The 26,876-nt window shown below is 47.8% G+C and overlaps 1 protein-coding gene across 1 annotated transcript; it reads left to right on the top strand.

The window, feature by feature from the left end:
* The first annotated feature begins 1,893 nt into the window (after positions 1–1,893).
* On the top strand, positions 1,894–19,867 carry LOC144143128 (endothelin-converting enzyme 1-like). Its single transcript, XM_077674934.1, has 4 exons — positions 1,894–2,055; positions 7,636–7,971; positions 12,680–13,854; positions 19,276–19,867. The coding sequence occupies exons 1-4, from the start codon at positions 1,894–1,896 to the stop codon at positions 19,865–19,867; spliced, it is 2,265 nt and encodes a 754-aa protein (XP_077531060.1).
* Positions 19,868–26,876: the final 7,009 nt, after the last annotated feature.

Genomic DNA, 26,876 nt, shown 5'->3' on the forward strand with positions numbered 1-26,876 from the left:
CTCAGTAGATATTTCCCGCGTTTCTACAAAAAATGGAGGAACTCAAAGCATTGAGGACATTTTAATAACAACGCTAGCCCTCGGCTGGGAAGCTTCACCAGGTTCTTGTGTGATCGGTTACGCTGTTGACCTGTAATATTTTGTGTATTGTCAAATCTATACAACACAAAAAAATGAATAGCCTTGAAATGGAAACGCGGGTTTTAAATAAAATAGTATTGATTGAAACCCTAGCACAACTTTTGTGTAGCAGCCAGAATTTTTTATGATGAATGTTTCATTACCTCAAGTTGTAATTTTTTGTAAATAAAAGTGATTTAGTATGACTTAGTTTGGTTAAGGGGTAGAGCGTGGCACATAGGCACGTTTAGCTAACGTTCAGCAAAGCAAGGGAAGTGCCTGGCGTGTACTCACCCCAGAACAGATTATCGCTTCTACGGCACGACCACATCCTCCGCCCCCCCACCATCATCATGGTCGAACTAAATGCACGCTCGTGCTTCGTGAACGCCCGAGCGCACGCCCTGCAGATTCGAGCTCCCGCCATCTAAAAGCGCAAAAGGTGCACAAAGCACAGCCCATCGCCAAACGGAAAGCCAATGGCCCCCCAACGCCATCAGCGCTCGTCTTCGAAGACGCAGCTTGCACAACAGTCTCCGTCACCCGCGCAGCCATTACAGGCCAATGCTGCTGCAAACAAATCAACGCCCGGCGGAAGCTCAGAAGTGCCGTCGGAACAAAAGCGAGCGCCGAGCATGCCCCGACGGCAACGTTCTCCATCTACACGTATGGCAAAATCGTCTCGAACGAAGCACCACGGTGAAAAGAAGACTCTCGCCAAGCCTTTTGGACAAAAGACACTGGAAGGTTCCCGACAAGTGCCTAACGCACCGACTTCAGAACGAGCTTTTCGACGGCATCAAGACCAAAAGGCATCCAAGGACCGTTCCAAGGAATGTCAAAAAACGCACCCGTCCAAGGCTTCTGCACGGCTCATTGAATTTCTGGCACACGACGGAACAGGATCGGCCAAAGGCCTCAACGCACCCGACCCAGATGTAACGTCAGTAACATCCAATCGTACCAAAGTCTCTGCTAAGGCGTCACTCCCTGCTTCGCAAAGTTCTCCAGCGGTGCAGTCTGCACCGTGGTCACGAATCGGAGTTTACCCGCCTGAGGTCCTGCCGACAGATCAATCTGACGCAAACAGCAATCTTCCATCCGGCTCCCAAAACCGCCAATCCTCATACGTGGAGTCCATCGGTGAGCACAAGATTTTTTTTCTCTACCAACATGAATACGGGGCAGTTTATCTAATCCGGGACATTTTGGACCTCCTAAAGGTACCTATTTACGCTCCCTAGCTAAAAGCGTTTCCAGTTAATGGTTGCGTGTAATTTGGAATGTCGCACGCTAAGATTTATTCTCACCTGCATTAATATTGAGCCGCTGCCTCCTCTTATAACGAAAAGTTGTATTTGCCTGTCTCGCGACAGTGTTTTAGGGGGGTGGGGCTGAATTCGGTGCTGGGTTGCCGGCGGCTCATAATCACCCGCACCACCGATGGAGACAAGGCGTGGCCTGGGTTTCCGATAGAACCACCTGATGGTGTGATGGTGCGCATATCGCTCGCTGTCAAGGAGGTACACTGTTAGCGCGGAGCGGTAGAGTATTTGCCATTGTCTTTGCCACGAAGTTTGTGCAATCGATTTAAACGGTGCTAATCTAACCCTTCTTTGTGCAGTTCTGAACACTGTCCTTAAGGACGATGTCAAAATCACTAAATGTTTCACCTTCACTCCGTTTCCACATATGCGTGGAGCCAACGTTTTTTTATTATGAATCTTCCCATCTGCTTCAACTTCAGGCACAAGTTTTCGAGACCTGAAAAACATGTTGGCCCCGGTAGAGCTCGCGATCATCCAAACATCCGACCCGACCTCAGAGCAATCGAAGTCTGACGCCCCGGTCACTGCCAACGCCAAGAAGCACAGTCACGACAGTTCTTTGAAGGACACATCGATGCTCCCGATGGAAACCCTTCTGAGACAATTGGTGAGTTCTGGCTTCTGGCTTCCGGCTTCATCGAACTGCAAAATTTTGTTTGCTTCTGCAAGGGACGGTGACAAGCCGAATTGCGAACTCTGAATGCAGTAAGAAATAGTCGTGATAGTTTTGCAGCCGACACTACTAAAAAATGCATAAAATTGATTGTACTTCAAACTAGTACAGACGATACACTAATGCAGAAAACTAGAAATGATGCCTTAAATAAGCCGCATTGTCTCCAATTCATATAAAGGGAGGTCACGTTATGCACGCTTTTCCAAGCTCCCCATCATAGACTTCCTCACGGCCAACATTACTTGATATTCGCACGGCCAATCACGCTGAAGTCGCGAAGGCTCTAACTCTACCACGTTGTCTGCACCCTCCGTCCCGCTGTAGAGAAGCCCAGCTTTAAAGATTTAAAAAAACAGGCAGCGAATTTTTGTACAGTATATTTTCTTTACGCCAAATTAAAGGTCCCCGCATAAACCACATCAAACCGAAACGGTTTTGCTGCTAGCGCCCTAGAACTTCACAAATCTGAATTCATAAATCGGCAGACCATACTTGTTCTACAAAAAGGAATGCTGGGAGCCGTGCACTGAGCCCAGTGGCAACATACTTTCAATTTTACACAAGATTAAAAAAGGTAATTGATACCTTCACCCCGGCTAAAAAAATAAAAATGTGCACTAGTTAGTGTTCCTTGTCGCCGTTTTTGAATCGCATTCCAGTGACGGAATTTTTTGGACACGTATGGTAGTCTAGCGTTTCTACGCTAGAGGAGGCCTCCTTTCAGATAGCAGAAAGGGTAGGGCCTAATTAAAGTTATTTCCCTCTTTTTTTTTGAAATTTCTTGCGGTAACCACACTAAAACAATGCTGGCTTTTATGAGCTAGAGGACATGCACTCCGAAAAAATCGGTTATCTGTCCTTTTATTGCACGCCCGACTTCCACAATGTACCAAGAAAACCTCAAAGCTAAGGTGGTGAAACTTTTCATTAATTTGGAACAAAAAAATCTCTTTTTCGTTCCGAAATTACCTTAATGGCACACTGAAGCCACTTATTCAGCCTTTTATTTTGGCCTGAATTTAAGAGGCTGGTTCACATAAACACAGTTTTCAGGGTTTACCAGGTGGATAAAGTGATATTTATCTTATAAAGCCAGAAAGAATAAAAAGTACAGAGCGCGGTCTGCGGAGGCCGCAACAACTAAAGCTGTGACGTCCCTGCCAGGCCCTACTGTGATCCGACGACGTTCAAGATCACAATTCAATCTTGTTTCAGTTTATGTTCTGTGAAACGCGCTTGGCATCGTACGTTATAGTTGGCTGGACATTCTCAATATTTCAGTAATCAGCATACCGCGCTTGTGCACATTCTCGGCTGCAAAATCTGTCAGATAAGCTTGCCTGTTTCATGTATGTATTGCAAGAGGCGTGTTCACGCCACGCAAAGGGACGGCTGATTCGGGCTGTGCCCGCAAGCAGTTCGTGGTTATGGAACCCCACGCCAACGTGCAATCGCCAGCGCATGCGTGTCAGTCTGCGCGCGTTCGGTGAACTGGCTTGTGGAGCAGCGAACTTTGCAGCAAAAAAAAATCTTGAATTAGGCATAGGAGACATTGCCCAAGAAAAAAACAGATAAACTTGAAACAAAAGCATGGGCTATCGCGGATTAGAGAAATTGAGAATTGCCAGACAGCAGACGAAATGTTCCAGATCACTCGGCTATAAGCCGGCGCTGTGAGGAGTAGAAATATAAAGCATATATCGCAAGGCCTGTTTACATTTTTATTTTGCTCTAGTCTTCCAAGCAGCTTTAATAACCATTTCCTGAATAACGCTTAGGCAGTAAGCGTCCCTCAAATCCCCCCGAATATTTCACCCTTTGTAACTGCATTGGTTATCAGAAAAGAGGTAGCGAAGGTGTGGTCGTGCTGCTCCCATCTGTGCTAGTTTACCCAGCGTAAGTGCTTCCCACTCGTTTAAATTAGTTTCCTTGTGATATTATTACCTTCGTGCCCGTTGTAACTTCGCTAACACTTCTCCCGCCTGCATTGGGCGTCTATTTCTTGTGCTAGCGTACCAGCCAGCGAAGTTTCACATGACCGCTTATTGAGTTACTTGGACTCGGAGCTTGATACGGTCTACAAACTAACAATATAAATATGCATTCTTCCAGGCACAAACGGAACGTGGTTTAGTTTAACTGAGCAAACAAACTGCAACGACCCGCCGGCCGCTGGCCAAATAAATGCTCGGCCAACAGATTCTGCGGGAGGGTCACGACGAGCCATGCAGTAGCGCAGCCACGCCAAACCATCCCGTTCAGGCATCATACGAAACATCGTAGGAAATCGCACAGGAGGATGCCAAATAAGGAGTGGACAGCAGTTCTGAATTGATTTTTATACTGCATAAAGTCCCGTAAACGCAGCCAGAGTGTTCGAAACATGGCCTAGAGCCTCCAGACCACAATTTGTCTTAGAAATCCAGCAGTCAATGGCAGTAATGACTGGCAGCCTACCATTGTCCTTAGAGGAAACTGTATAACAGCTGCATCACACCGATACTCCCCTACGGGGCTCAAACTTGGAAACTCACTGAAAGGGTTCAACATATCGTTATCATGACTCTGCGAGCAATGGAACGGAAGATGATAGGTGTAACGTTAAGGGACGAGAATAAAGCGGAGTGTGTCAGGAAAAAAACGGGCGTTGAGGACATAGTAGTAGAACTTAAAAAGATGACATTGGCGTGGGCAGTGCTTGTAATGCGAAGGCAAGATAACCGTTTGTCAATAAAGGAAAGACAGTGGATCCCTAGAGAAGACAAGCAGGGCCGGGGGCAGCTAAAATTACGTGGGCAAATGACACAAAGAAGTTTGCGAGGCTAAATTTGTCACAGTTAGCACAGGAGCGACATAAATGGATATCTATAGAAGAGGGCTTTGCCCTGCCGTGGGTATAGACAGGCAGATGATTACGATGATGACGGTGAATCCCGCAATGTTTACATATCGCTTCAGTGTCCCTTTAACGTTATGCTCTGTGTCCCTTTAACGTAGATCACGATTAGCTAGAGAGAGAATGTTTTCTCATACAGCTGTAACGAAAACCTGTATGACAAACACCGAGGCTCTTCAGCAGCTAACGTGAGACATGCGAGCTACCGAAATTATTCGGCCTAAGTCTAAGCAACCCATTGCATGCTTTGCAAATATCGCTGACTGTCCAATGGTAGTAGTAGATATACAGAAGTGGGTTAGGGAAATTTCCTGTCTGTATTTGTCGCCAAGCGATGGCCTGGGATCTATTCAAATTGTCGCGTGCTTCTGGATACATCTTCCTGCTCCATCTATAGTGGTACAAGATTTCTCTACACGTTATGAGTGGGTCTCTGTCATCCGCTGTTTTAGCTGGCAGTGTGTGTGCAGGGGGTTAGACGGCTCGGTAGACCAGATCTCGAGCAGCCTCACGTGCGACTTTATTTTCAGACATTACGGAGTGCACTGGAGTCCATTTTATGCGGTTTTCGTTTCGAGGTCTCGTTTTACGTCCCTAATAATATTGTACGCGATTGTCGAGATGTAGCCTCGTGAGAAGTTTCGGATTGCTGTTTTCAAATCGCTAATTATTCTGTTTGCCTTTCCGGTGGCCATGGCGAGGGCTATTGCCGCCTCCTCTCCGATCTGTTGGTATTTGGACGCAACCAGGCAGGCTATCACAATAGATCCCATATCGTCCACGACTACACACATCATAGATTTTCTTTTAGGTTTGTTGTAGGGTCATATCTGTGTATCGGGTGACTTCTAGTTCACCGTATTTCATGTGGATAGGCTTCGCTCTCTCCTGTCTTCTTTCTTGGTTGTAAGTTGGGTGCCTGTTCCTTGGAATGCGGGCTATGATGAACGTTTTTCTGATTCTTGTGTCCATTTCTTGTTTGGGTCCCTCCTGCTGTGTTCTGGTTCTGATGTTTAGTTTGTCTAGAGTGTATCTTCCTTGTGTTCTCCTTGCGAGTCTCTCCCGCTCTGCTAGTTGTGGTGCTTCGATTATCTCATCCAGCGTGTTGTGTAGTCCAAGGGCCTCCGGCATCTCATTTGAGGTGCTGATCGGTATTCCTATGGCCCTTTTGAACGCTCTTTTAATCAGGTTGTGTACCTTGCTCTTTTCTTCTGCTTTCAGTTTGAGGAAAGGAGTCATGTACGCATTTCTTGATATTGTATATGCTTCGATGAGTTTTATTATATTGCATTCTTTGATGCCGTGGTGTCGATTCGTTACCCTTGATACCTGCCTGAAGGTCTGGGGCACGTTTCTCTCCAGGGCGTCGACTGCGCCCATGTTTCAACTGTTCCCTTGTATTCTGAGGCCTAATATTTTGATAGCGTTTACCTTGGGTATGGGTTTGTTCTGTAGGGTGAGCGTGATCATTTCATGTTCTCTTGGCGTTTCCTTGGTTGATTTTTGGTACTTCTTAACCAGTAGTTCTTATTTCTCGGGAGAGCATTCCAGGATCTCGAAGATAAGAAGTCACAACCTTGTTTATGGCTTCTTGTAATGTGCTCTGTATGTTCCCATCGCTGCCTCCTACTACCCATACTGTGAGGTTATCCGCATATAAGGTGTGGTTGAGGTTCTCAATTCTATGAAGTTTCTCAGGGAGGACTATCACCGCCATGTTGAAAAGAGAAGGTGATAACACCGAGCCTCGCGGTGTTCCTCTATCATTCATGTAGAATTCCTTCAAATCGATTTCTCCAATGTTTATCTTTGTAGTACTGTTCTAGAGGAAATTTTCTACGTAGTTGAAGGCCTGTTCTCCGACTCCGAGTATATCGATGGAATTTAGTATCGCCTCGTGCCTGACCCTGTCGAATGCTTTGGTGATGTCGAGTACTAAAAGGGCTCTCGTGACCAAGATAGATGTACCTTCTCCGTCTATCATTGCTTGTTTTCGTTTTAGGAGTCTATCCGGAGTCGAGAGGTTTGCTCTAAAGCCAGTCATTGTGTCTGTTTAAAGGCCGTTTGACTCCATGTGCTTGTTGAATGTGTTAAGGTTCATGCGCTCGATATGCTTCCCGAGGCATGATGTGAGCGAGATTGGCCTACGGTTGTTAAGATGCAACAGACCCTATACGTAAACAAAACTTTCCCGGAAGCTTATTCCAATCCCTAATTGTGCGTGGAAAAAAGACCTTTAGAGGGCGTGATAAAGAGCGAGATTAAGATGAGATAAAGAGCGTTCTGCTGCGCCCTTTATCAGCGATGTACTGGTGGGGACGGCCCCCTTTCCTTACTAAGGACTGGAAGCTCCGGCCAAGGCACACCTCGTGCTATAAAGGCTTCTCGGTGCACCCTGTCGCCAATTTACGATTACCTTAAACCGTCACCTGGCTCGGTTCTTCCCGCCGAAATGCATGCTGGGCATGTGTAAATACACGGAAAACATGTAAACAGCTACGGTTTACAAGGGCATTACTTCATGCTGCGGGAAATTGGTCTTGATGCGAAACCTGAATTACGGTCCTTGGAAGAGGTTCCCAACAGAACGCTAACCTTGATGTCCTCATCTGCAGTGCAGCGATACTCTGTCTCGGAGCAAACAGCGACTACAGAAGCCGGAAATCACGTGGCTTCAGCTGGTCCTGGCGAGCGTGCTCGGTGTGTGCCTGGCTGTGGTGCTACTGCTGCAGATCCTCAGCCCTCACAGAATCCATGAGGCACCCCTCTGCAGAAGTCAGGCGTGCCTCTACCATGCGGAGCTGATTGAGAGACACGTCAACCGAAGCGTAGACCCGTGCCATGATTTCAAGGCCTTCGCTTGCTCCAAGTGGACGGCCGTAGGAGATGCCAACAGTTATGGCACGGCGCTTATGCGGCGCCACATGACCGCCTGGTTTAATGGCTTCAAGGTGATGTTCTTTTCTGAAGTTCTAGTCATAACAACCACGCATGCTTTCGTAAATTGTTTCAGCTAATAACAGGTCATGGCAAGTAACACTGCCGATGTCGGTGCTGCTTAAGCTCAGCATACCATTTTAGTATAGAACAATATTGTGCAACACCAAAGAGTCCGAAAAAAAATGGCTCGCGATTATTATACTCCCTAGGGCGATATCTGATTGCAGCAGCAGTGCGCTGAGGCAACACTAACTCGTGGGTTGTCTCCACGGCAGCGATGATGAGCCTCTGCGTCGGCGACGCGAAGTGTATCTCAGGAGGGGCCGCGACCCGCGTCTTAGACAGGGAACGAATACAATCGACACGCGCACGCCCCCCTCACGTTTTCGCCAGCGTAGCGCCGACGAGCGTCTCGTGCGGGCACAGCATACTGCCCATCTCCCCAATTACACACTTTCGCAGAGCGATCGCGCCGCAGTGACGAACTGCCCTCCCCTCACAGTTTCGCGAAACTTTCCTCCGTTGCTATCTCTCACTATTCGGTCTTGCCATCGTTCACTCTTTTATGACAACGACACTGCTTAGGCCAGAGACAGAAGCCAAAGTGCTGCGCACTAAAAGCTACGGAGGTGAACATGCGAATGTACTGGTGCAATGCCTCAATTCGTGAATGAGGGGTGCGGACAAACTTCTAGTGCACACCAAGCCTTCTACCGCCTTTGTTAAGCTCCTACCCCGCGCGTATGTGGTTTTCACTGTTTGTGGTGGAAACCGAATGGAGAAGGGAAAGATCCACTACGGATATTATAGTACCCAGTTTCAGGATACACCTGCATACAACGCAGTGTGGGGTTAGGGAATATAGGACGGAGGAAATAGAGTAGGTAAATGAAATAGCGCACAGGGGAGGTAAAAAGACTGTCGGGCTGCAGCAGGGGGAGTCATCACTTCAAGGTGGGATAGCATAGCTCACACGCCGAAGGACAGACCTCCTGGGACAGAAACTGCACTACCGAAATCGTAGGACGGGTTGCTGAAAATTTCGCAGCTTTCCGCTCCACCATTTCTTGTATACCACAGCCCAGCCGCCGGTATAGATGTTCTTTATCTAGCAAAACGAAAAAGTGGCAAATCGCTTGTCGGCAGATGACATCGTGGTCCATGGGGAACAGGAATGCATGCATGGTTTTGTTTGGGAGCCCGATGTTCAGTTAGGCAATATGTACAGCGCTTCTTAGGAAGCGTGGTGCGGGAAGGAGCATAGAAGGTCTTCAACCGTCTCCAATTATAGTAGTCGTCGCGGGCGCCTTACTCTTGCATCATGCCCAACGAAACTACTGTGTCACAGCAGTTTCGCCACGGCCAGAGAGGACTGAGCAGGCTTATCACCTAAATCGGGTGGGCAGTGTCTGGGGTGATTGGCCTTTGACGACCCTTTGGTTATATGCTTGGTCCCTACCTGCCAAACCAGCGCGGTGCGTGCTTCATCGAATGCAGTCAAGTTCTGAGAGATAGATGAGCCCCTTAGTTGGTGCCACTCGCAAAAGCATCTACTGCCGCATTGCCCGTGTGCCGGAGGGGGCGTGCAACTAGTGCAGCCGGACGCCCTAATTTCTGAAACCCACTGTGTGCATCTTCGCCGCGAGGGACCGCTGGGCGGACAGCTGGTGTATCCCATGCAGTCACAGGAGGGCAGATTTCGAGTCCGTCAAGATACCGGTGCCCCGTTCACGGATATAGTTAGCAGCCAGGTACAGTCCTTCAATTCGGTAAAAGTGATAGAAATGTGAAAAGGCAGACAGTAGCCCCATTTGATACCTAGGGCTGTCAATAGGAAGGAAGCTGTAGCCTCTAACAGTGAAGAGCCCCGCGCCATGGATAAAGACCTGCTGGAAGCCATCCACGTCGTCCTGAAACAGGGAAGCTAATCCGTGTCGTAAATATTCAGGTGGGGTGCTCTGTTTGCTGCGAAGGGCTTATTTCTTGTCTGCTCGGGGCGGCTGTAGGAGTGGTTATTCAGGCACCTGTGCGTTCTTCAAAAATGGATACCAGCATACCCATCTTCGCTCACAGAGCCACATTTACGGCATACACCAGAAGCCCCCCTCATAAGATAGCCCAGCACAAATTAAGTCAGCGAGCGGAACCTCCAGCAGAATCGAACATATGGGGGAGGCCTGGGGAATTGGCCGACCTTGACCTCGAGAGTCCGATTCTCTGTGACCTCCCTGGCGTCAATGGTTACTAGGGTGACACGGTGACCAACGGAATCAAAGGCCGAGCATGTCATCAGCAATACAAGGAAGGCGACATCTTCCTTATGGCGGGATTGGTCGAGCATGGACACGATGGCACCGACGGAATAACCGGACTGTGGTGGCGCCTGAACCCCTTGCTACTCTGATGGTCCGTGATTAATCCCACGTCCAAAATTGATCCCACGTCCAGCTGCATGAGGCAGATCAGATATGCTTCCCATTTTCAGAACATAAGAACCAGGTAAAGAGCCTCAGAAGCGGTGGTAGTTTAGTGACGTGCTAATTGCCCACCATTCATTACTTCACTCCGTCCGCACCCAGGCCACTGCACCATTTGGGAGAACGATTGAGAGTGCCCTGCTGTTTTCGAAACGTCATGTCACTTGTGCACTGGGTGTCCCCCGCTCATCAAAACGGGCAAGAAGCAACATGTCTGGAAAAGGAAAGATGGCCGTTGGTGGGGCTTACATTTCCCGCTCTAAGTTTTCGACTAACACCTCGGCAGTGCCCTGTCAGGGCCGCCGTGCGAAATGGTGACCGCCAGCACCAGACGTCTCCTCGTCAGTGCATTTTACAGAACTGCCTTAAAGACACGCCATATCTTCGGAGGACACTTTCGCAAGTGTATTCCAGACTAAAATAACTCCAAGATTGGAGCTCGCCGCCGCCTGGCTGTATGGCCATAAAGAGCATCTCCCGGCTTTGTGCTGCCTATTCCTCGAATAGTGTGCTTCATAAACTCAGCAAAACAGTTGGTTGTATCGTGCAGCAGCGTGAGCAGCTTCACATGCAGCAGTGGAGTGCAGCGGCACCTCCTCTTTACCTTATCTTTGAAAACGCTTCAGACGACACTTCGCCGGAGGTCGCATTTTCGGACCCCCACGCATGTCGCCTAAAGTTGGTCTTGCTTGTCACTTCTTATGCCATGGCGTCCACTTGCCTTTGGTGTTCTACGAGCGTGACCAGGGCGGAATAGTAAACGGCTACTTGTGCTGGTGGTTGTTTCCCATGGGTAGGGGAATCCCTGCGTCACCATGCTGAAGTCCATGTTGCTTGACTACACCATGCCTTTAGGACGAAGACGGGCATACATGGGGCTCCCGTTGCTGTCCAAAAGCAGACCGGATGTGGTGCCGACAAGCAGCACTCACCCCTTGCGTGTGTATTGAAGACTATGCCAGTCTATTCTGAGCATGGAGTTCCCCAACAAACGACGTCAGGCCAAGATTTTTTCACAGCTATTGCAGTTTGGTGACGTTCAACGCACATTTCCCATGGATGTACACCTCACCACCCTGGTGTCGGCAGACCTCATGTGCGTTTGACAGATGCGCGCTCCACGAACCCATCAGCATGGAGTACGCATCGGAGTGCGTATCTGTCAAGACTCAAGACAACCATCGTAGTATGGAAGCAGTCATCACGTACACGGCTGGCTTTGCCTTTTGCGGGTGTGGCTGGTATCTACAAAGCATGCTCTAAGGTCCCGTGAGGCTTCACGTAGGCGCACCGAGGCGGCACTTGCACCCCGGAAGCCTGGAACTGTCCCCACACACGTGCACTTAATTTGCCCTCTCCTGTGAAAGGATCCTACCCCAAGTCTCCCTGGGATCAGCATTACAGCGGGACAGGGAGTGGCAGTTAGACTGCAGGATGCGTGGTGGTTGGTCTTTCCTCCCGTTTCTTCTGGTCATGAACCGAGAAAAGAATGTTTTAATGAGCCATAACGCCTCAGTCGCGAGCCGATCTGGGCCACGCGATGGCTGGTTTCCCTCTCTCAGAACTGTGCCTTTCGCTTTACGATTGTTGATGTTACACACAGAGTAACTACGCTTCTGCATTAAACCTGATGCCATACTATGGTGCAAGCACTACAGTTACACGTGCCGTTATATCCCTAAACTCACTCCTTGCCAAATACCTCTATTGTTTACGTCAAAGATTGCTAGTCTTGGTGCAATGGCTCGCAGCAGCACTGCGAGGTTGTGTTGAGTCGCATTAACATTGCTAATGCTTACTTGGCCGCAGGCAATTTCGCAGCTAGGAAATCGGTTCGGCCAAGTCAAAGCCGCCTATGCTCCCGACGCTATAGATTACGACGGCGCCATAGTGAGATGGGCCGGTGCAAATGAGAAAATTACAGGGTCATCGGGATAGTTACAAAATAGATTAGGAGAAAGGCCCAGAATGACTTACCGCATTTGAATACAAATCGCAGTTACCGTACGTCCCGGCCTCAATGATTTGTGAGATTTTTTCATCAATATCACATCAATATCTTTCCATCATATTATGTACCAGAGAATATATTATTGTATCATATCATAAAAAACAAAACCCGCATTCACAGTACTTGTTAGAATCTCCCCGATAGGAGAAATTAACAATCACTGGCATAGCTGGGGAGCGACTTTGCGGGGGTTAACTTTACATGGGTGTTGTTGCTGTGGTCTGTGCGCAGGGGTATCTCAAAGAAGGGACAAAGCTGATTCCGGCTGGTGCACGCGCCCTGCAAGTATTCGAGCACTGCATGTCCGATATCGACGAAGCCAGTGGAAAAATGCAAATCGGGGAATTGAAGGTCTTCATGAGGGCCCTACAGATACCTTGGCCAGGGCCTCCTCATGCAGGACTCGAGCCTCTGGGTGTCCTGTTGAATCTCGCATACAACTGGCGTATCGGCCTCTGGTTCGATGCTTCACCTCTCGCATCAGCCGCAGATACAGAGGGCAGACACCCTTGGTCTCTGCTGATCGAACCTGGTGTGTTTGTCGGAACTTGGGCCGTCCAGAACCAGGACGTTGTCCGTGGGGGTGCATACACCACATACTGGAACTCTCTGCGAGATGCCTTCGCTGATGGCTCCCCTACTGCCCAAACCGGACAGACGAACGTCGACGAAATAGCCACGAGGGAGACTGAAATATTATCGGCGCTCTTTAAAGTCACCCGATCGACCACAAAAAAGCCAGCTCAATTCGCGATCCGCGACATTGAGCGTTACACTCCAAACATATCGGCCAGAGTCTGGAATCACGAAATCGAGAAGAACATTGTTACAGACGAAGGTATGTCAGCATGGCAGGACTTGCCCAACAGTATTACTGTGAGTGACGTAGCCCTGATTGGCGTGATCAACACTATTTACGCCAAGTACACCAAAGAACAGATCGTCGAGCATATTGCCTCGTTCTTCGTCCAAGCATTTGCTGCGCTCGCAGACCGCAGGTTCTTGGTGAGCAAGTACGGCAACAATGCTGTTGCCGACGCCCACAAGAGAGAATTCTGCGCGACGGAAGTCGAGACAGCGTACCGGTTTCTGGTCGTGTCACTCTACACCATGCCACGCTTCTCGATCAAGACTCGAGACATGATTGCTTTCCAACTGGAATCCGTAAAGGAAGCGTTGCTGGAAAAAATTGCCTCTGGTCATCCGACGTGGGCGGACAACAGTTCGAGAGAGCTGGTAGCGTCCGAGGTCAGCAATTTAAGAATGTTCCTGTGGCCGCCTGCTGACCTCCTGAACGAAACCGATCTGTTGGCCATGTACCGCGACTTTCCTAAAAACGTGACCTCTTTCGTCGACCACTGGTTTAACATCAAGTACGCCGAGCGGCGTCTGCTTGCTGATCCCAGGTGGGCTTTTCTTTGAGCATATGTATCTTTTGCATTCGCTAGATTAGCACAAGTTCTAAATACTTCTTGTGCCGTAGCTGTAACTGGTCATGAGACGTCCGGGTGGTTGGCTACGGGTTATAAAGTCTCGCACACACGGTCGCCTTAGAACGAAAGTTGAAATGCAGCTCTGCAAGAAAACACTGGGTTCTTTCTTAGTGCCATTCGATGGCCTATATTCAATGTTGCCGTGGTGAATAAATATTGAGCAGCAGCCATCACTGAATGCTGAGGGAAGCAATAGCGCCGGATCTGTAAAACAAAATGGGGAAACTAACCAAAACAAATAGCCATAATCTGCAAGAAGAAAGATAGCCAGATGTAAGTTGTGCTTGCAGATAGCACTGATATATCGAAAGACCAAATAACGACGATCATAACTCAGTCAGCGCTGGCTGTGGAGTAGGGAAAACGTGTAGCAGAAATACGTAAATTATCCCAGAAAGCAAAGGCCCTAATTGCGAGATGCAGACATATGGCACCCAATACGGCAAAGGAACGAGTGGAATTTAAAGAGTTATTCTAAAGTTACGAGACCACGCCTGCTGAAATCGGAGTGTACAGCATGCCGCTGGTTTCTGAAGCACCAAAACACGTATAAAATTTACATCAACCGAAAAGAGATTCGCCATTGGCTGTGAAGCCAGAGGCATTACAGACGATAAATGCATAGACTCGGTATAATTCCATGCCAACGTGTTCACGTCTGAAATTTCGGCAAAACCGTTTTTAACAGACTGCCTTGTAGAACAGGTTTCCAGAATAACGATAGGCGACGTTGCCGAGGAGCAGAGCGGTCAAAAAAAAGTTAAAGTGGTGCGGGATAAAGCTGTGCACGGGCCACAAATTAGGGCCCGAGCCCAGCCCAGGCCCGGTGCTTATCGCAGCAGGTCCGGCCCGACCCGACGAAGAAGGCCGACGGGCCGGCCCGGACCGGCCCGAGACCTTAACCTTATGGCCCCGTCTTGGCCCGGTGGCCCGGCTGCGTGTTTCCAATCCAAATACCGTAGGGGCCCGCGGCTAATTGGGGCACGTTTGGAAGCGAAAACTACCTCAAGGCGGTAAAATGCATCGTAAGGGAAATGATAACAGGCAAAAACAACATTAAAGGGGTAAAACAACCCAATAAACATAACGAGTCCTGATCCGTGCTTTTACCGCGTCCGCAACATGTAGTTTCTGTGATACCATAGAAAACCTTAGTATTGCTTCACTGTGCCGGGCCAGCTCGGGCCTTCAGGACGGCCCGGTCCGTCCTAAGCATTTACATTTCGGCCCGAGTCCGGCCCGGGCCCAGGTGAAAAGATAGTTGGGTGGCCCGCGGCGAGCCCGTCCCGCAGGCCGTGCCGGGCCTGGCCTGCTGGGTAAGCGCGAGCCCGAGCACACCTCTAGTACGGGGTGATGGAATAACAGCTAATTCATGGTATCATACTCATTCGTTGCAAGATAGCTCGCCAAAGTATTCTCGCAATGTCTAAATACTTCAAAGGCGCCCCTGGAATACAAAAGAGCGAGCGCAATTCCAATAGGCAAATATGGTTGTATCAATGAGGAGAATGTTTCCAGGGCCATTAGGCTGCTATCTGTTGTAGATAAGCTATTCACTGCAGTAATACCCAGGCATTTGCTGTAACATTCTACTTCCAACCGCAAGGAGAACAGGGTGCGCTTCGGAGGCGCTTTTAAACAAGGAGGCCTATTCGTACGCTCGGAAAGGTAATAGGAAATCTTCAGGACGCGGATTTGATTCCCGGCTGCGGCGGCCGCTTTTCCTATCGAGGCGAGAAGCACAAACGCGCGTGCGTTCGAGATTTCGGCCCACGCTAAAGAACCCTAGGAGGAATTATTTCTGAGGACTTCACTACGGCGCGCCACAACGGCTGTGAAGTGTCGACGCGTTAAACGTCTTAAAGAATCAACCAATCTATCAATCAATCGAAATCTATGGGATCACCCCATTTCAGTATTTGGCATTTATAAATAGCGAAAACCTCTTGCCTCATTTGCAACGGTCGCTGAACGTAAATACCTGAAATATCACAAAATGGAGATTTATCAAATCCTCCGAGCATAGTATTTCCCACTAGCTTACCTAGAATGCGATCTTGCGCAAGTATCTACGTGATTCTGCGAAAGAATTTCGTGTCGTTATGGTGGCCGCCACACCCATAGAGTTTCATACTAATATATAGTAGAGAAACATCTGGCGCCACTTTCTAGTGGAGCCGCGCTTCAGCGATCGTTCTCTCATGTAGCGGGGAGGCGCGTTTCACTTGACCTTGGTATGGCTCAGGAACAGGCTCAAAAGTTGGCTCTGGCTGCAAAAAAGCAACAATATTACTGTAGAAGGTTCATGAGATCAAAAATTTAAATCTCCGGAAGGATTCATCGCGCTCAGTAATTATTTGAAAGCTGCATGTACGATGATTAGGACAAAAAATGTTACCCTTTTTGGTTGATTTGGGATTCGAGAGAATAAATATGCCTAATGGCTAGCTAAGCCAAGTAGGTGAGAAACACCCCTAGTGGCAATGGCGCCTCCCACCGCAGCCCGCGCCTGCAGCGATGGATTTCGCTCTAGTTTACATATGTATCACTCTCTTTGGCCGTATCCGGTAGTTCGGCCGGAAGCTAGTGTGGCATGGCCGGCAACGACTTTGTGGCTACGCAAATTGATTTTTTGGTAGAAAAAATGCTACAAAAAGTGCCGCTGTTAACTATTTTTACGTTGTCAGAGTGCTTAGATTGAAAAATTAATTTGGGGGTTAGAAAAATAGCAGGAGTCCTGCATTTGGCTTCCGCCACTGATACTGCGAGCCATCCGGGATATATTTTAAATTATTTCATAGTCAAAACTGGATGGTATTTTCTTAGCTTTTTTGTAATGCTTAGCTCACAATAAATAAGTTAGCTTGTCTTAAACTGTGTTCTTGCGTCCTCTCAATAAAGTATTATTGTCGTCTGCTACAGGCTTTGGCAGGTGAAGCAGATGCACAGCTAGAGATGCTAGAATGACGCATTGCATTTTTTTTTGTATGAATGATCCTAGAGGCAAAGCCTATTACCGCAACTAAGTCTTCAAGAACGCGCACAAACCATTAGCAATTGCAAGCTTTCAATGGCAAATGAATACCGCCGTGTCAAGTGCCTATGTATTCCCCTCATTGCGCAGGCCTAAGGCAGTGCATGCTCGAAGGCGTAAGTACACGCAGCGACGGTGACGAGCGACGACAATATCGTGACTGAATGGATACTGAAAACGGATAATGTGGCTGTCGTAACTTAGTGGGTAGTGCGGGAGAAAGCGGCACTGTACGCAGGCTGCACAATTTCTACACTGGCTTGGAGGGCCCCTGCTCATTTGTGTAGGCCAGAAGCAGCCAACAAGCAAGCGTTAGCGACGGCACAGTGAACTGTCGCGACAAGCGACGACGACGGAGGACACATGCCGCACTGTTTATTTTTGTTTCGCTTGCCGCTGCCGTCCAACACACTGTTCGTTGGGCCTTTGTAGTTAAATTTTCAGCGTCGCTTGTCGCCGTCGCTGCATGTGGTCACCCCATCCTCTGAAAAAACTCTCCGCTAACGCGAGCGCCTGCGTTAAGTGCTAACCCCGCTGTCATTTAAACATATCTGTGATAGCCAATGAATGCCACAATGTGACATGCCAGAAATGGAACTAACAAACACTTCAGAGCCGACGAGTCTTATCCATAGCACTTTGCACTAGCTACTTGCTACCAATCCGATTATCCGAGTACCCACAATTCCTATGGCAGCATGCGGTCGCAGCGACAATTTACACTCTAGGGATATTGAGAAACTCTAAGCCATAGAGAGTGCTGTTTGATGACGTCAACAGGAACTGCATGGCCACGATCATTCTTCATAAGAGATGTAGCGAGTATCGTATTGAACGAGGTAACAGACAGGTACACACTTTGTTTAAACCTACTCACAAGCTCTCTGAAAGTTGTGTTTTGAAACGCAATGGGAAAAAGCAGGCGTATAAATTAACGGAAAATACTTTAATCCCTTTCAGTCGACATTTTCTGTTTGAATTGGTCGAGGTAGTGACCACGGTAAATGCTCAATAAACTTTACTTATAAAGCTCTGCCACAGTATTAAAAATAAACATACGGAAATAAAAATAATTTCAAATTTCCCTGCAAGAATACACCATTTACAGCAATATAATCACTTTAATTAACCAATCAAAATGACACCTCTAAGAGAGCAGCGAAATTCCTGAGAAGTTAAGAAATATCATTATCTCAAGCAAGATATGACTGCTAACCAAGCCAATAGAAAGAAATAGCAGAAGCAGATTTTTTCATAAGTAAAGGAATATTATCTCAGGCCAGGTGTCATTGCTTATTTGAGAAAATACAAGAAAATTATGTGCACATTTTCTGTGGGTTTCGCCATATATGGGAGTTACATAGAAGTCATGAGCAGTAGGCCAGCCCTTTCCATAAAACATTTGTATAGAATCAATGTGTGCTTTCCGCTATCACGTAAGTAACAGAATCCTGGCAGTCCTTAAAAATTTATTCCTGGAAGAAAACTCGGGCGCCCAACTCAAAACAACAATGCTGGGCATGAATCCTCTGCAAAATAAAACAGCTTTATGATTCGAAGACCATTTAGTTCAAAATAATGATAAAATAATGTATTGTCTAGGTCATGTGATGCAAATTACAGAACTTCACTGGACCATATGTTCAACAGAGTGTACGCGGAGACACGGTAAATGCATTCCAGAAACACCGATCGCCCGTTGCAGGGAAGAAATAGGAATATTTCGGTGCATAAAACGGACTCTAAAGACCGTGACACAAGGGCTTGGCGATCTGTGTGGTGGGAAAATCATCCTGCAGCGAACGCCACTGGCATATGAATGACAATGATGGTGGTGGGGTACCGTTCTTGAAATCTATCTGTTGTGGCACGCAGGTAGCTGCCCTGTATTTCCAAATCACATGCGTAACCCCGTGCTTTGCTGTATCGAGATTATAAGCACGCAACTTTCCAAATTTTTTAACCGCGATACGAGCCCGGTATCAGCTATACCACAACCATTCTATCCAGCCTACCAATGTCATCCTGCAGCTTCCTCCTTCGGTTCGTTTAAAACGCCTTTCCTACTATACACGCTTTCCTTTTACACCAGCTGTACACAGCATCTAGTAAAACGCGCTCCATTACCGTTTGTTTCTGTACTGCTCAAAGATGGAAACGAAGGAACACATAATTTTCTCATCGCTTCAATGCTAGCCAAAGTAAACCTGGACCTTTTAGAGCCTCGGCACTCTTGCCTGCGCGAGATCCAGTATCAGTAACTGCCTGATCATAATATTGCATTCTCAATCGCTTCGCAGGTATGCTGCTGCATTGAGGATGCCTCTGAACTTTGTGCTCCCGTACTTCCGCTATGACTACGTCTCCAACTCCGTACTCGTGTCTGCGGCTGCGCTGACCCGACCGCTATACGACGCCAACGGCACGGCCTCAATGACGTACGGTGGCTTGGGTTTCTCCTACGCTTCCCAACTGGTCAGGGCATTTGACGACGGCGGTATGGCAGTCGACGCCAACGGCAGCATCACTGCCGACTCGTGGGCATCGGCATCATGGAAGCGGGGCTCACTGGCGAAGCTCGATTGCCTCAAGCCCGACTTCAACACGCCCTTCCGGGAGATCCCAGCCATCGAAATCGCCCACTCTGCGTTTAGACGTGCAATCGAAAAGGATTCGAAGCTCTCGCACCGTGTGACTATAGAGTACACCGAGGAACAGGTCTTCTTCATTACGGCTTGCTTCACTCTATGCGCGATTCCAAACCCATCTGGAAGCTTCTTTGGCGGCGATTGTAACAAGGCGGCCAGGAACTACGCGCCTTTTGCGGAAGCTTTTGGCTGCCCTGACGGTGCGCCTATGAAGCCAACGAAGCCGTGCTCTTATTTCGACTGAGAGCGCAAAACTTTTTACGCATTTAAATTATTGTGTACGCCGACCCGACAAAGTTTTCGTGTTTAAACACATCCCTGAAAAATTTTAAATGGTTCTCAACACTATGCAGTGTAGCGGTGTGACAGATAGATACACAACACAAGCTGCTTTTCCAAAGGTAGCTTTAATGGCACTTCGGATATGAAGTTTCTGACAATAGTGTGACGTTTGCCATTCAACTAATAATAAAATGTCCAAGAATTAATAGACTGGAATCCGTTCTTTTGTTTATTGGGAGTTTTAATCGTGTAGCATAGCCTGTTGCTCGTTATGCTAATGTTCTTTCGTTGCGGTAAAGAGAATTTGGTGAAGGAATTAGTTTGACTATGCAAGCATTGTATATTATTACTAATCCAGTTAAACGTGATCTAATGAACGGGCGAGATAGCTAACGGTGCGTTGGGTAGGGAAACTGTAGGGTTTACTCCCGAAACGGAAACACGAAACTTTGCTGAAAACTTGACTTCGGGGAGAAATAAAATTGGCATAAAAATCGAAGAACTAATACACGTGCGAGTAGTCTAGACCGAAGAAATACATAACTATTTTTATTTCCCACAAAAATTTGTGTACTTGGCCTTAGAGAACACGTTGAAGTGAAAGAAAGTGCCGGTGTTACAAATAAAATTAGAGCCAGTGGCTCTGGAATCCTGGACGTTCCCCTAACCCACATCTCTTCCCCTTGGCCACTAAGGCCGAAACCAGCAACCCGTCTGGAGGTGTCACAATGAAATAGATGTTTGCCCAAAGCGAACCACGAGATGGCGCTAGCGGCGGTGAATTTTTGCCTGGTGGTCCGGTAAAATTGAGTAATTTCGTGATAGGTGAGAAGTGGCCTCGGAGCTGCGTTCCCCTCCGAGGCTCAGTGAACCAGTTCGCGAGCCTGCTGATGGGCGAAGTTGCTGCCCGTTGCAAAGGCAAGGACAGGTTCCCAAATGATCGCCACTTGGTGAGAGGGACGGTAGTGCTGAAGTGCCCGTAGGGTTGTTGGTGCCACCCTCACTGAAAGGAAACTGCAGCAGGCTGCTTGCAAGTCAGTGATGATGACTCTGCTGGAGCATTGGATGAGAGCTAAGGCAATGGGGAGTTATTCGGCGTCTCGAGGGGAGGTCGTCCGGATCTATGCGCATGCAATAAATAGTTTTTGGATGTTGTCACTGCAACCATGATTTGTTGCCAGTGTCGCTCACGGCATCAGTGTAGAACACGTCAGAACAATTGCCATGTAGGCGTCCTAGGCATTGCTACGGTGGGTCCTGAAATTCATGATGGAGGTCCGGCTTCATATTCCTCGGTAAGGGCATACCGAAATATGTTTAGGCCACTCATCTGACAAAGGGACCAGATGGGCTTGTTCTGCGCCGAGCCACTTGATGCCTTGCAGAACAAAGCGACCTCCTTGAGTGTGTGTCAGACGGGGGCTCTGGCTTCCGAGATTAATTTCAATGAGTTCTTCTATGGTATTGTGAAGATCCATTTGAGGAAGCGTGGTGGTCGATGTACTAATGGGGAGCCCCAGGGCTTGTTAAAATGCTTCAGGAATGATCCTGTTAAATGTTTAAATGTCAGATTCGGTTAGGGCCATGTGTGGGGCGACATAGGTGAGGCGAGATATGGCAAAAGCTTGAACTAGTCTGATTATTTCCTTTTCTCTCACTCCTCGATGATGGTTAGTGACCTGCCTCATCAAATTCACGACTTGATCAGACATATTACGTAATTTTGACAATTCGAAGTCGTTTCGGGTATTGAATCAGAGTACGCGAGCTTACTAGGCGTTTCATTAACGCCAGCTTACTTTAGCAACCCTGCCTGTATAAGGCATCTTCATAGTATACCGCTCAATGTTACGTTGTGCAGCCTTGTGCACGACACACATGTCAATGGCCTGGCCAGCGTAATTGGTGATAGCTTTCCACTAGATATCTTTTATCACCACCGAACACAACGATGTAAACGTTTACCCAATCAAACTACGAGAGGGTGGTCGCTGGTTGGTTGGTCGGTCAGTCGGTCGTAGCCGGAACATCAATGGCGCTTACCCACACTGGCGGATTGGTCAAGATGATGGGTGAGACTCTTCATAATGTTCGTTTTGTCGTTTAAAACGAGACTACCGAGTGATCGACGCCGTTGCAGTCGTAAGCACCTTGTTAAATTCTAAAACCATTTTTTTCTATTTTTATAAGCAGAGTGTTAGATGCTGCTGATAAAGAAAAGAAAGCATGTGAAACTTTTTTTCAGAAGAACAGTACTCACTTGCTTTTCTTTTATGACTGGTGTACACGTGGAACAGGATGAGGAGTAAACATTTAATCGAGCAGTGAATGTTGTTGGGTTGACCGCCAGGTGATGGACCTCGTTAGTCAAGGAAGGAATGGGTCTTGGCAGGCTGTTTCGCCCGGTCTACGAGATTTTGTCGATGATCAGGGTTGGAGCTGGTCAACCGACCCTCCCACAGCTCAAATGAGGGTTTTGGATTTGGGGCAAGGGATGGTGTTTGGCAGCACTTCCACACCATGTGGTAGAGAGTGCATTGCGCTATGCAGAATTTACATGTTTCTGTATATAGTGCCGGACGTATCGGGCGTAGCAATGTATCATGTCTAAATGTGGTCGCATGGAGCTGTGTACAGATGGCAGTGTCTTCAAAAGGCATGGTGATATGTGGACGCGGAACGCTTCCTTGTCCCAACCGGAAATGTGCCAGGATATCGGTGTACCTTCCGTAAAATTTCTCGTGTTGGGCTTATGGAATGACGGGTGGATATCCCAGAAGGAGACGCCCTATGTGAGTGAGCTCGGGCTGCGGCATGAGCTGCCCCATTCCCTTCCAGGGATGAATGATCAGGTGTCCATATCAGGAAAATCTCGGGTAAATCAGTTTGACTCGACAGACTTTTTTCAGCTGTGGGTGAAAAGGGTTCGATTTGGATGTATGCAATGAAAGTGACATGTTCTTTGCGGTGGTAGCTGCAGGGCCAATGGCTGCTCTTTCGGCGGTGTCGATGTCTTTGATGGTATACAAGCAGAAGCTAGTTCCACTACTTGGTTGATAACTATGCTGATGGCGTGGGCTGATAGACTGGTGTAAACTGGTGCTTCCGCGTTCCTAATGTCAGGCTGTTTTCCGTATGCTGTAGGAAGAGCCTTAACTCTTGCGTCGCATTATGATTTGTTGCGGATTGGATGCATGTTTCTTTGTATCGCTGCTACAGGAATGTACTCGTGCAGAGGAATGCGTTGCTTAGTGTTATTGTCTGTTGGGACTTCGTAGCCAAGTTTTTTAGGGCGTGTGTTCCCGTCTTGGCATTCCAATTGGCTAGTTTTGTGGGCTTCAGCCAATTCTTCCCGGGTGTTGTGCAGGCCTAATTACAGCAATTTGTCTGTAGAAGCAGTGAGAGATAAACCCAGAAGATAATTCTAGGCTTTTTGTATTGATATTAGGTTTTCCTTTTTTTCTTATTTTCGGCAAAGTATGCGTTCCACACGTATTTCGGCTGGTTATTACTAAATATTGCATGATTTTGATGCTGCGCGGCCATGTCGGTGAGTTATGATATTGCTGATGGAGATCTAGAACCTGATTATTTGTGCTATCCAAGCTATGAAGAGTTGAAACTCCCGCTCCATCTTGCTGTGGGGTGAGCCCTAGTAGGTGGATAGTTTTGACCTTCTGGATTGAGGGTTGTTTATCTCATGTTTCGTATCAGTAATTTTCGCCGAGCGTTGATCTTTGGTTCGTATTTTAAGAAACAGTAATTCAGATTTATCTGGAGAGCGGTGAAGGCCACGTCAGCAAAGGTACTGTTCTGTGGTTTCAATTGTTTCGTGCAAGGTTCTTGCTGTCTGCTGTCAGAACACGCGCGTTTCCATATTGCAATATCATGCGCGTAGATACCGGGAGCGACGCCTTGGTTATTGCTAAAATGTGCTGGAAGGTCTTTCACGGTCAGATTGAAAAGCAGTGGTGATATGACAGAGCCCTGCAGTGTTCCTTTCGGCGGTGTTGGTAGTTTGTATGTTCTAAGGTTCCCGATGCCAGTTGTAGACGTGCAACCTGTCAAGAACGTTTGCACAAAGTTGTATGACCACTCGCCACAGCGGGTTGTCTGAAGGCCTTCTAATATGGCATGGTGTGCGACCATATCGAAGGCCCCCTTCACGTCAAGGGATAACAGGGCGCTTTTGTATTGGCTGCATAGATTATCCAGGATGTCTTCTTTTAGTTGTAGTAGTATAGCTTGAGTAGAGAGGGGCCAGCGACAGTCGTACGTGCTATTAGGTAAGGGGCGACCCTTTTGTGCACCATGTGTTTAGATAACTTCCCTACACATCCTGTCAGGGAAATTGGGCGTAGGTTTGCGAAATTTATGCGTTTTCAGGTATGGGGATTAAGCTTATGTCGGCGTGTTTCCAGAAAGCGGGTACTTGACCCCTCTCCTATTCCTTGTGGATGTATTGTAGTAACCATATTCAGTGGCACCAGAGTCCACGTTCCTGAGTGTTCTGATTTGATTTTTCGTTGCCAGGCGTTGTCCTTCTTCTCAGGTTGCGAAGAGCCGCAGTGATTTCAGCCTCCGTAAAGGGGCTGTCAAGGTCTGCGTTGGGCTTACCGGCGTAAGCGAGGAGCCGACGAGGAGAGGCTGGGATGCGGCCAATGTAAAGGTCTACCTGGAGCTGGCTGTCCTCTTGGTATTGGTCAATAAGACGGTGTATAAGATGTGTGGCGGCTTCCTTCTTTTGAAAGAATTTTTGCATTCAGGCCCTATGTGTTTCTATTCCTTAAGCTCAAGGCTTCTGTTTCGTAAAATTGCTGTTTTTTTTGAAGAAATGTACACACCGCATGGTGGGCTTGTAGTTCTTTTGCGTAGAGTTTGTATCCTTCACTATCATATAAATTAAGCACCGAGCAAGCCAACCAAAACAATTTTCTGCCTACTCATCGGTGATAATTCAACGCTTGAAACTTCTATGCAGAATTTTGACATCCCATCGAGCTTTAGCTGCTTTTTTATTAACACATAACCCATCCTACATTGGTAAACATGGCTCCCTGGAAAAAGTTTGAGAAGAACAAGGAAAGTCAAGGAAGAAATTCACAAACATCTTCGCACGTAAAAAATTATTTTTAATGAAATGTTCAAAATAGGTCCGCCTGTGCGCATCCCGTTCGGGGCGCAAAAGTGTCCCCATATCACAAACTGCCCTCGCGGTGTCGTACGTTAAAACAGCTTGGTTATAATGGGCCCATATATATCCTGAAAACGCGCTTGCACAACGCAGGACACGCCAAGGAGAGAAACCATCACGAACAGCGGTATACGTTTTGAAAAGAAGTTATACTTGCTTCAGTGTGAAATATTACGAATGAAACATATGCATGCACCCTCACACCCCTGCATTTTTATGTAAGTACGGGACACAATGAAAATGTAACTTCCACGAATAAGAAGACAGACACATGCGGCATGGAACTTCTTTTATGTATAAATACGTGAAGCAAGGGTGACGGAAACGGAAGTGTCCGCCACGTAACAGCAGAGTTTTGGTTCGAACGACTTCGTATGTGCTTGCAAGCTTTAAAAACCATTGAACAAATACGAGGAACTAAAACATATAAATACACACCGTTCCCACTGTGTTCTATTCGTGTTTGGGTTGCTCGTCCTCGTGCCGCGCGTTAAAATTTTCCAAGCTGTGTATCAAGCGAGAGAGCCTTTAGAACATAGCTCATTCGCTTATTGTTGTGCCTGTTGTTATTGCCTGAAAGGGGGGGAAATTCTCTCTAATATTACGGGTGAACGCCGCCGGCCAACGTGCGGGTGGTGGTATCCGTTTCCTCTATGGGGCCCCGACGTTTCCGTCACTTGACGATTCTTTATAGAGTTTTTTCTCCTGCCACCGTGTGGCGCCACCATCTACACCCCTTGAGAATAGCGGGGAGTAGAAAAGGGCTCAAAAGAAGCGGTAACATAGTGGAGTGATTTTTAAGTTTGTAATAGTGACGCCACGACCGATGCGACGGGGTTTCGCAAACACTCGTCCCAATCACTGGCTCCGGCAGCCGCGTGAGAGCGATCGCGCAAGCGACGGTTGAACACAATAAAGAAGCGGTAACATAGTGGAGTGATTTTTAAGTTTGTAATAGTGACGCCACGACCGATGCGACGGGGTTCCGCAAACACTCGTCCTAATCACTGGCTCCGGCAGCCGCGTGAGAGCGATCGCGCGAGCGACGGTTGAACACAATAAAGAAGCGGTAACATAGTGGAGTGATTTTTAAGTTTGTAATAGTGACGCCACGACCGATGCGACGGGGTTCCGCAAACACTCGTCCCAATCACTGGCTCCGGCAGCCGCGTGAGAGCGATCGCGCGAGCGACGGTTGAACACAATTTCCATAATTCCGCACTATGCCCAATTGGATTACCGAAGTACAGATGGCCGCAAGGTTTTTTAAAAGCTAAGCTGTTAAGCAAATCGTTTTGGTATCGTGTCCGCAGCTATAAATACGAAGAAAATGCCGATCGCTCGCGCAGCCGTGCCTCCAGAGCACGTTCGTCTAGCCATGCATTCAAAGGTAAGGAGATTGGCCACCATTGGTCGCGAAAACCTAAAACGTTCGTCGCATTGTGGCGACACTTGAGTGGAACGAGAAAGACACGTCGGAGCGCATGCTAGTGCGAGTTCTTTTCATATAACTCATTCTCATCTTCACCCTGATTTGGTGTAGCAAGTCCGGCGCCTACCCTGGCTGACCTCACTTCCCCATTAAAGATGTTTCTCTCCCTACCTCCCTACCTCCTTCCCTCCCTCTCTCTCTCTCTCTCTCTCTCTCTCACTCGCTGTCTCTCTGGTTCGTTCGTTCTCGTCTCGTCGTGCGCATAAGAAGTGTACCGTAGAAGATCCGCGAATTTAACAACGAAACTGCGTAGGTGATCATTGACTTCACATTGCCCAACCTCGG

Source organism: Haemaphysalis longicornis, unplaced genomic scaffold, assembly GCF_048455015.1.
Source record: "Haemaphysalis longicornis isolate Haplotype H1 unplaced genomic scaffold, Haemaphysalis longicornis Haplotype H1 scaffold_6, whole genome shotgun sequence".
Lineage (NCBI taxonomy): Eukaryota > Metazoa > Arthropoda > Arachnida > Ixodida > Ixodidae > Haemaphysalis > Haemaphysalis longicornis.